The following is an 11,533-nucleotide window of genomic DNA, read 5'->3' on the forward strand; positions in this document are numbered from 1 at the left end:
TAAATAAATAAAAATATTACAGAAAAGTGTTTGGAATAAAACAGCATTCATATTTAACATGGCTGAGGTAATTTAATAATTTCAATACCATTTAAGCATGAAAGCAGCTTTAGAAAATATTAAATTTGATGATTATCTAGAGTTGAACGACCTTAATTTGTGTTTGCTCCTGTTTAATAAAGCTGCAGTATTTCAATCAGAAATGTATTCATTCTCAAGGACAAGTAAGGAGCTGGCATGATTTTATAATCTTTGATATGTTGCTTTGGAGATTTTTTTTTTCTTCTTCACTTGGCTCGTGTGGGACACAAAATGATATAAATTACTCATGGTGGAGCTTTTAAATTCTAAACACACCTTATTGTTCATGAAGGCCTTGAGGCACTGAATGAGTTTATGCTGGTTCTTCTTGTCAATGTTCTCTTGCCTGAGGAAAAGAAAATTAGTGAGTAAAGAGAAAGATAAGAGCGTGTGAATGAGCAATCCAAAAGCACTGAAGAAAGGGAATTTCTCAAGATGACGACGTCAGAAAGTCTGCATAACTTACTGTTTCTTATCAAGAAGCCTCTCCAGCACATCCAAAAGCAGTCCGAGACCTTCATAGCCAAAGTTATTCACCCAGCTAAAAACAGAAAGTGACTGTGTTAGAATACATAAACCAACCAACAAGTACACTGCGAACAAGTTTATTACACGTTAGAAAAGTTTGGTTTTGAAGATGAGCTGGGTTACAACACTTTACTGTTTCTCAACTCAGGAAACAGTGACATTTTTTCAGTTTTTTTTCCCCCCCACATCCATATTACTGACAAACAGCACAGGTCACTGTGGCACCTGCAGCATCATATACAAGATGAGTCATTCTCTGTCTCTCAGAAAATGCCACATGTGACAAGAACATGAAAAAATATCATGATTTTGTTCCCTACATCTCTGTTAGTGGCTTAATGTGAAGAATTTTCCACATATGTGTGACCAGATGGAATTCTGGAGGAAAGAATAAAATATTTATGCATCCTAGAGGAGATATTTGGCTTTTTTTCCCCCACTGAATTAAAAGTCATTAAAACAGGTTTCTTTAATAGACAGTTTGTATGTCTTTGTACTAAAACACACAGTTACAAGTCAACACTTACATTGCCACTTTTTAAAAATGATGAGCTTTGGATTCACCTGATTAACACACTTCTGAAAACAGATCCATCTAAGAATGTCGCACTGCAAATGAAGTAAAGGCAAATGCAAATGAAAGAACTCTTTGTGTGTGGTGCCTTAAGGCAACTTGTGCAGGCCATTCACTCCAACAGAAAGATAAAGCAATGCATGGGAGATAACAGTAAAACTGATAATGGATTGTGTAAGATAATTGGCTATAAAACACAATGTATCTGGAGACATTAAATGGTCTGGGGGGGATAAGAATAGGGAGAGAGAGGGAGGGAGAGAGACAGAGAGAGAGAGAGAGAGAGAGAGGGAGAGAGAAAGAGCGAGAGAGCTAAGCAGCATGTGATCGCATTTAGAGTATGCCATTACCATCACTTGTTCTTAGCTCCAGATTGTCAATAAAGCCAAATACATGGGGTAGTTTGTTGCAATAAAGGACCATAAGTCAATGAGTTATTCCTTTCTTTTCGATAATCATAGTGCACAATGCAACATGCATATTAAAGTCATTTGTATAAACCCATATGGTCACACAAAACCCTCAATTAGGGGTGAATTAAATTAGTCTAAAAGACAGAGGCTCACCATGCCATTACTCAAAATTCATTACCGACCCAGCAAACTCAATTTAAAACTTATTACCATTTGCTGTACAGTACATTATAATGGCCTGATTTGTTAATAAAACATGTTAACAAAACAGTATAATGTGCTAAATTTATACCCATCTGTTTACAGGGGGCTTGTCGTTTATTGTTCCCAATTTTGTCTCATCGCTTTTCAACTGTTTGTTGAAAGAAAAGGCACAGTTTGAGGTCTTTAATGAAAAATGAGATCTTCGTGAGCAACCTTACCTAGCCTTGAAATATAAAAGCTGTGCTGCTGCTGCTGTAGAGCTGGCGGGTGGAAATGAGGGATTCAAGAAAGACGTGGTTGAGTGTATCTAATTCACTTACAACAACAGTGTGGGTTATGGTTTCAGTCTGCAGCAGATCAGTGTTGAAAACATATGAGGTAGTGTGGTGAGACCCAATGAAACCTTAGCCAGCACTGACATTGTACTGCTGCGGTCATGTCACTCAACAAGAGCAACAAAACTCTAACCACACTCAACCTAAATTACCATGCAAACAAGATTTTATAGGGAGATGAGCAGTAGTCAACACTGGATAGAGCTGTTCAGGCAATTCATAGGACAATGTGAAAAGGTTAATGCACCACCTGATCCCTCAGAATTGTTTTTTTTTTTTAATTAGTAATTTACGAGTAAAATAGGAAATGCATTTAACACAAATATCAATGCACTGTAGGGATTTCTAGTACATGAACGGACACTGCTATGCTCCTATCAGCCATCAGGAGCTTTGCTAATCATCCCAGCACATGACTCCAATATTCTGGGTCGACTTCCTGCCAGTCGTGTCGTCATCTACTCAGAGGAGTGATTAAAGATTGATTTTTAATTACTCTCATCAATTTTAATGATAACATCATTACATTTTAACAATACCATTAATGTAATGCAACAATACATTTAGGAAATACCATTTCTAACCTGAAATTCTAATTTAATTTGCAATTGGCCCTCGCTTGCGAGACCTACCCAGCTAAGAAGACTCACAGGCACCCGCCAAAATTTGAACAAGCATCCAGAAAGAAAAAAAAATTGGTGAACGGTGTCAATCTTAACAGCTAAAAAACCCAATACTGTCATTTTTATTGTTTTTCCTTCACCTGAATGAATTAATAATAATTAATTCCCTTACAAATTTAAGTAGTCAAGTTATCTACAGCACAAATAATAAAATTCTTGCCAGTAATAATTTTCATATTATGGTTGATATTACAAGTCTACACTATTGTCAAAATAAATAAATAAATATTTTGAATTGATACAAGTGCATTTAGGCATCAAAACATTATAATGTTCAGTATGAAAAAAGGATATATTATGAGATTTGAGATTTTGAATTATCATTTTGTGTAATTTATATTGCAGTCCTAATCATGAAAGTGTCTTCAAGAAATGTTAACCAAATTTAATTCATAAATCAAAAAAATGTTATTCTATAAACTCATTAGAAATTCCTGAGGGAACACATGGCTCGAAAACGCTCGTTCTCTTCCAGGTTTTAGGACTACAAATTGAACAGCTCTATAAACTTGTAGTGCAGATAATTCAAATTCAAATTAAGAAATCACATAAAGCTATGCTCATACCACTAACAAGCATGAAAATGAGAGGAAATCGCTCTTTCAAAAGATAACCATGTCAGTAAAAGACAATTGAATTTAAGACACCAGCATGGAGTGCTATCAGATGTTTTTTCATCACTCTTTAGGCATCTTCTCTCAACGGTTAGAGGCATCGTGTATTAGTTTAATATGTTCAAGATTCATTAAGCAAGATATAAAAAAAACTAAAATCTTCACCTGTCTTTCTGTCTATCTGCAAGTCCATCTTAGATTACCTGTCAGCTTTTCCTGGAAACCCCGGAGTAAACAACGCATCATTTCCTGTCAAATCAGCTCATCAGTGACCTACCCACACTCCATAGCGTGGATTCAACTATTTGACTTAGACTTATTCATGAAATATTGATTGGGATAATCCTGGAGTTAAGCGGCAGCAAGAAGCCAGCAGAGTTACTTGACACGAGCAAATACATTTTCTGGGTTAAATGAAACATGCATGGCCTGTTAAAGAATACATGTATTTATAATAACAGTTGTTACATAGACATACTGCATAACAATCAATAAACTGACAACGCTTAACCTTTCAGAGCATAATGCTTAAAGAAATACATAAACACTGTTGTCTCTATGATGGTGAAATATGCATGTTTGCTGTAGCAATGACAAAATATTATCAAGCCAGTTAAATTGAATGAAAAAAAACGGCAACAGTTGTGACAATGCAAGTTGTAGTGCAATCGTAATTAGGTTTGACATTCAATTTGCAATCACAGAGACATTATACTGCTATCATGAACATCACATAATAAATTGCAAATGCATGTGAAAAGTCATTAATGATCATCAGCAGGAGTGTATTGTATAACACCCCTCGACACTCTAAAAGTCGGTTAACTGCCTTACGACAACCGCAGGTTATTCCTCTGACCCCCTGCCTTTATTTTCAGAACCCTCTAATGTCAACCAAAAGCCTGGCTGTTGAGTCTGACATTGTTATTGAACTTGAAGAAGCTCTAGAGTGTTGTGTCATTGAGAACACTCTATGAGAGCAATGCCTTTCAAATTGTATTAGGGCTAAGCCATGGACGGTCTCATTCGGCTGCCCGTGGCCTATTCAGCACTGCTCTATTCCACTCGAGGCCCTCTGCTCCTAGCAACAAATTGCTCTCAACATTTCAACCCACCACTGAGCACCAGAACAGTTAGTCACTGACTAAATATTGCAACTGAGGCCTTTGTTGTTCATGACAATGTCCATGACACTGAGTGATGCTGAAATCACAGGGAGGCTAAAGGCAAGGCTGAGAAGAGATTGACTTCCACGGTTTAAGTACAGTATCTTTGTAATGTCAGGAATACCAATGAATGAATGAAGGAATAATTAAATTAATTAATGAAAAATTAATGAACGAATGAATGACAAAACATTTTTAAAAAATAGATAGCAGGTTACTCATTATAATGTGGCACATTCATCCTTCTAGAATTATCTCAACCTATTCTTAACTTGTCTTCTGTTAACTGTGAAATCTAACATGGATACGGCACATTCATGCTTAAAGGCCATGATATACTTGAGGAACCAGATGAAAGGTCAACATAAGCGTGCAACGAAGATTAGACTGAAAAAAGAGCAACACATTTTAATCAACACAGTAATAAAAAAAGGACAAAAGGTCCACAAGTATGAGCTACCAACTTAGTAACCACAACATTTCAAATTAATTATATTTTTTGGAACATTTCCAGTCAGTTCTTCATTCTGCTCTAATGAAGACATTGTTTTCTGCTCTTCTGTTTATCCCATGGTTGTTATTTTGAAGACAAGGCAAAAGTTTGCTTATCACTCCCCTCCCTCCATTTTGATCTGTCTCTTCGAATGAATATGCCAAAGAAAAGTCATAATTATCTGTGCTGGGTAATGAGTGATGGAGAGGTAAAAAGAGAATGAAAAAAATGCTTGGCTGATTTCATCACAATTGTGAAGTGGACAGACACGGGCGGCCTGTCTTCTCACAGAGACTTTTTCAGACGCATGACATATACTGGGTTTTGGAGGGTCAGGGACTGAACCCAGTGGCATGCTCAAAGAAAAATATCCCTGGTGTCAGCGTTCTGTGATGTGTCTGCCACACACTTTAGAAGGAAGGCACTGGGGCAAGAACCTGCTCCGTTTTAAAGAGCCGCTGTTCCCTCTAATGGCATTTGGATCCCAGCAGGAGTCTCAATACAGCCACAATGACTGCACATCAAACCACATCAATGCCAGCTCCGCTTCTCTCTGGAATTGTAGGCTGTGAATATAGGGTCAAAATAACAAAGAAATAGGGGAAAATAGCAAAAGTGTGTGTACGTGAGAAAGGAAGGAGCCGTAGCAGGAATAAACACAATTAAAATTGTTGGGAATTTGCTTAAGTGATGACTGATCAACTGCATTAACCAAATAAAAGGTTTAAAAAAACAAAACAAAACAAAAAAAAACAAAAAAAAATGTTTTACATATATGAAGTAAATACAAACATATATAAAAACAAAACAAAAATATATGCTTTGCAATTGCTTTTTTGTAAATTGTTTTTTTTTTCTGTCTGCTGCCTTTGACGTCGCAGCTCAGGATTGTTGCTAATGCAAACAGATAGCTTTCACCAGATATTAAAAACCTTCTTGTCCATGTCTCCCGGTCTTCCTTCAACACTTTCTCACGTTAATGTGCAATCATTTTAATGATAATTTTAATAATTCTTGTGTTAGTGCGAATTAAATCAGTGCTTAATTTCCTGTGTGCTAAAACGTTCGCTTGAGCTATGAGGGAGCTGACCCGATCTGAGCCGCGTGGGACAGTTTAACTTAATTCACCAGAGGCCATAAATATTTTAGACTTAAGTTCAAACATCTGGTATTATTGATCTACTGGTGAAGTATGTCAGAGAGCGGGCAGACAGGTACAAGGGAATCAGTCATGACAGTCACCTCGCATGCTAATGGATTAGCGATTCCCTCGTTCAGAAGTCAATGGCGGCGTGTGTGTGCACACTGCGGCTTTTCACGCTGCCAAAGGACTGATGTGGGCTGTCACTCAGAAACATGTAGGTCACCTGCTCCTCAATCTCCTGACCCAAATAACTCAAAAACATCAGATACACAGTGTGCTAGAGGACAAATCAACCTAAAGATACTCTAATATGGAGCACTGACATATAATCTATCACACTTGCTTGTAATGCTTGTCATGGAATTACAGAATTGTAATACTTGCACCGAAAATAAAAAACAGACAAAAGAAATCCATATTAGTCAGATCACTCTACCGCAGTATGTAATTTCAGCATGAGACAAGCCCCCAAAACCTCCCATATAAGGTGAGAAGGCTTGACAAAACAATTAATAACGAGAGGATGCGGTGAAAATCACAGACAGCCCAAAGATATTGAATTTAGCATGGCAGAATACTAATTTTCCCCATGTACCTGTGCAATACCATTTCTCACTTAAATCAATATGGAATTCAAATCAGATATCTGAATTATGTATGCCTTGCTGCAGGGCTCCACAGATACGGCTAGCTTTGAGGTTAACAGATGGTGGCATAAAATGAAATGGGCATCCCGCTTAAAATATATCCAGTCACGAAGGACATCAGGATTGGTGGGTTCCTTTACTGCCTTGGAAAAACCTCTTCTATAGCGGCAGATGTGGCCACTGCTTCTATTAGACTCTCTACAACACAGTCTCAAGTACACCGGCACAAAACACAAAAGGCTTGACAGGGTGTGCAGGGCTATGACGGCTAAATGCGTGGTCAATAATCTTCACGAAGAAAATACAGCATCTATTTTTACAGACAGCTTAGCCACAGTGGCAGAAGGCCGAATAAAAAAAAGTCCAATCAAACTCTGGGTCTTACATGGTGATAAACAACATAATTAGTAAGTAGCATGTATTTGCACAAATGAAAGCCAGAAATAACTTCACTTAAGAACACTGCAGAAAACAGTTGTTAAAAATGGTTACTTTCTTCATTAGGCCTAAATGAAATCATTGAATCTCACATTGTAGCTGTGCAAGTATGAATTGATAATTTGTCCAACTTCAGTCCTTTATTTCTCCTTGACGCCGGCTGGATCAGGGGAGCTGATCCAGAGCCTGAGGGCCAGAACTAGGTTTCTAATAACATTTGGAGTCTGTAGAGAGAGAGAGTGAGAGCAGAAACTAGCCGTACGGCACAGGAAAAATGACCTTAGCAGAGCGCCGCAAACTCTGCCTCACTCTGCTGCCACAACGATGCAGACAATTTATTTCATGGCCCAACAGGTGAAGTTTTGATAACTTTCTTGGGGTAACTCAACATACAGTAACTCTAAAGATGTTCAAAGTTTTACCTCCAAAGACTGTAGCCTGTCTGCTTCCACTCTTCTGACCTTGACAGTGAGGAAACTATACATCCCAGGACCACAAAGTAAAAGATGATCAACAGACATCACCCAGACAGTTATTTCCCAATACTTATACACTATTAATCAAAGTTGTCTTCTGAGACAGAATTGTCCAATCATTCAAAATGTATTTTATAAAATAATGAACACAGTTTCACTTCACAATATCAGTTTTAGCAGTACATGAGTGCATTTCTTTCCTTTATACCCGTCATCAGAATTCAGTTGGAGAAAAAATTTCCAGAATGTCAAAACACATTTAGAAAAACAATTATGTATGATAGACATGTGTGTCTAGCCAGGTGCGGGAAAGAAATAAAAGTTTAAATGGCGGACTCGCATTATAAACAATAGTTGACAACCTGCATTGGCATGTCTACGTCTCCAGCCATTATCCATCATGACAATTTTGGCTGCCCATTATATTAATACAATTGCTTTAAGCAGCCTCAGCGAAACATACGCCATGCCCACAAACACGTGCACACAAACCATTCAATATGGAGAAGTAATTGTATTCTGCTTTGTTTTAAAGTAATCCTTTTTTATTTTAGTAAGCTCTGTTCCAAAACTTGGATGTGCCTACATCCTATCCATCATGCATTCTCATAAGTGACAGACTTGGAACAGTAACTTTGTGCAACACACAAAAAGTGTTTGACAGATAGAAGACAACTCGTTATCGATAACTATTTTTAAATCAACACTTTTCCCTATTTAAATCAAAATTTTGTCTGTCAGAGCTGTGGTACAGTGATATCTTCCCAAACTTTCCTGTTTACATGTTGCTATAAAACTAAAACAAAAAAAGGTCCCAAAATATAATTATAAAAAAAGAAAGAAAGAAATTTAAAATGGCTTATAGTGCCTTCCAAAAGTACTAAATGCCCTAAGCAAAAATGCAAACAAACAACAAATTCCTCCTTTTTCCCCTTATTACATCACAACAGCAAATGAAGCCATTTGCATCTGTGATGCCTGATTACCTAAAGAGATTAAACTTAGAATAGGTTTCGTTGGTTATTTATTAGGGCTGCACGATTAATCGCATGCGATATTTAACGCGCACTTAAAATTAGAAAAAATTTAAAAAAAATTGGCAACTGAAATAAAATATGTTCTAAAATTACTAAAACTAAAGCTAAAATAATGATAAATTAATGCTAAATAGAAATTTACAAAAATAATAAAAAGACAAATACAAATAGAAAAATTACTAAAACTAAAATTAAATTCAAAAATGAAAAATAAAAAGGTAATTCAAAAGTATATTAATAGTACTAAGATGCCACTGATTGATAGCTAATTAAGGTTAGGACACAACAGATGAATTAGAACACAGTTTAGAGATGGCTTTGATGCATGATTTGTTTTTATTATTTACTAAAATGTGTTTTCATAGTTTGTGTTGTCCCTTATGCAATCCATATAATAATAAAGATTTATGTTGACATTGTCCAAAACCCCACTTTGCCTAGGGCATTTCCAAACTTTTGGCAGGCACTGGATCATAGTTATTTCTCTCTCCTTATCCACCATCTTGGACACACAAGCACGCAGTGCATTATGGGAGTGCCAAATAAGAATGCATGTGCTGCCTTTAAGAATCTTTGCCTAATTTAATTATACTGCTTCCTTGCCTCTTTGGAAGCAGCATAATTAAGATGCTTACCTTTTGGAATGGACAGAAGCCCTGATGCCTTAAATACACATTCACTGGGTTTTGGAAAAGAGAAATAGATTCCCATCATACAAAGCAGCAATACAGGTGGATGTGCGCTTCTAAGCAGCCTGGTGCTTAAAAGAACGCACATCGTGACACCTGGAGTGTGAATTTTTCATAGTCTACCATTCGGTACTCGTTCAAAGCCTCGAGTAGGGCTACAGCCTTCAGGATCTGAGGCTGAACGGATTCCTGTTAAGGAGTATCAAATCTTCAAAGGCACTAATAAGCCCATTACCTCCTGCACATGTGTCCACGGGCGCTCAGCGAAGGACGGCCGCATAGGCAGAATGATGGATTCACAGGCTCTGTGGGGCTGCTGGTAGTGTCAGCGCATCTTCACTCCAATACACATCTCTGCTTCCTCAGGCTCATGTCCCACACTGCTAACTACAACACACGGCTAGTTTGCATTCAAACCCTACACTGGGAAATAAATAAATAAAGAAGTACTACTACTTAAAAAAAAAAAAACCTCTAGGGAAAAATGCAGCAGCTCCACCATGAAGATTTGGACATAATGAAAAGTTGGAGCCAAGTTCAGGTTTGTCTGATTTTCTCCGGCGCATATCTTTGAGCCTGCAGATTCAATACGGAAGTCACAGCTGGGATTTAAAGTGGAGTGTAAAAGTGGAGAGCGTAATACCGAGGGCTTAGCACAAGAAAGTGAAAAGTCAAGCCCTTTAGACGTTCTGAGGAGTGTAGTGGGGCCATGTCGTGGACGAAACGCAAATTCCTATTGGTGGTGCATTGATGAAGAATCAGCGCAGCCTATACAACACTGGAGATCTCTCATTGCTCGTCTATGTGCAAAAGCGCAAGATCCATCGGAGCTGTTGGAATGGATGACAAAGCTGGAGGGTTTTATGCATGAGTGGGTGTTAAGAAAGTTCTGGATTACTTCTTGCATTGTAAAATTGTTTCTGCACTACATTGCAAGCCTGTGGCACTGTTTGTGCAGCTGCATCAGAAAGAAATAAAAACAGAGAGAACAAAAGCTTGAGAAAGGCAAGAGATGCCATTAGTTACAGTGCATATTAACTCTCCATAAATGAGGAAATAAGACCAAATGATTATCTGTTAGTCTGCATTTTGGCAAGTCTGAGAATTCAGAGTTAATGAAACAAGACTACAAGTGTGAGAGAATGATGGATATATAGTGAGAAAAGGCCAGAAGATGAAGAAGTGATTTTAGTCTACCAAAATGAGCAGCAGAGGATTGGTAGAAAAAAAATTTATATAAAAAAAATTAGATGAAGGGGGGAAAAAAGAAGAAGAAAAAGTGAACTGTTGAATGAAGACGCTGTATCCGCCCCAAGCACAGTCATCTGTGTATAGATGTGTGAGGCTGTGAGCTCCACACCTGTGAGGAACCACTGGGAAATGAGAGTCTTCTCCAACCCAGCAGCCACCTGGACAGCTAAACAGGTGCTCAGACCAGACAATTAAACTATTACATAAATACAGGCCAACCAATGAGAGGAGATAAGCAGACAGTGACAAGACCTCAGTTCTTCTTACTTACACCTACATTGTAATTGATCAATGTACAAAGCATATTTGATTATTAAAATGTATAAAATTGTAAAAAAAAATGTAAAGAATTATTTTAAAAGGATATTCCATACAAGTTAGGCTCAGTTGACAGCATGCCTGTTATAATTCATCATCATTATCATTTGGCCCAACCTTTTGGAGGATTTAAAATCAGAAATGTGAAGCTTACATTAAATTACATTAGAAAGCTTACATTACATTAGTAAGCATTACATTCATTCTGTTAAAACTTGTGTATTATTTGAGCTGTATTTTTAAAAAAAATCGTTTTACAGTCATTTTAGATTTCTAGGGCTTATGCCATTGCATTGTCATGGTGGCTAGTATTTTTTATTAAATTTTCATGTCTATTGAGCTCAACTTGAATTGATCACAGAATATTCTTTTCTAATATTCAAGGACAGAAATCCCAGAGAGATAATAGCAGCCTGAGCCCCATGACTTTCTTTACGCACAT

At 37.4% G+C, this 11,533-nt stretch overlaps 1 protein-coding gene across 1 annotated transcript in view; it reads right to left on the minus strand.

Moving 5' to 3' along the window:
- diaph2 (diaphanous-related formin 2) overlaps nt 1-11,533 on the minus strand; it is a 420,052-nt gene that overhangs the window by 293,345 nt on the left and 115,174 nt on the right. Inside the window, exons 7-8 of the mRNA XM_016477051.1 lie at nt 548-622; nt 358-427 (exon numbers count right to left, since the gene is read on the minus strand). Coding sequence (XP_016332537.1) covers nt 358-427; nt 548-622 — 145 coding nt within the window. The remainder of the gene's footprint in view (nt 1-357; nt 428-547; nt 623-11,533) is intronic.

Source organism: Sinocyclocheilus anshuiensis, unplaced genomic scaffold, assembly GCF_001515605.1.
Source record: "Sinocyclocheilus anshuiensis isolate Anshui unplaced genomic scaffold, SAMN03320099.WGS_v1.1 scaffold20, whole genome shotgun sequence".
Taxonomy (NCBI): Eukaryota; Metazoa; Chordata; class Actinopteri; order Cypriniformes; family Cyprinidae; genus Sinocyclocheilus; species Sinocyclocheilus anshuiensis.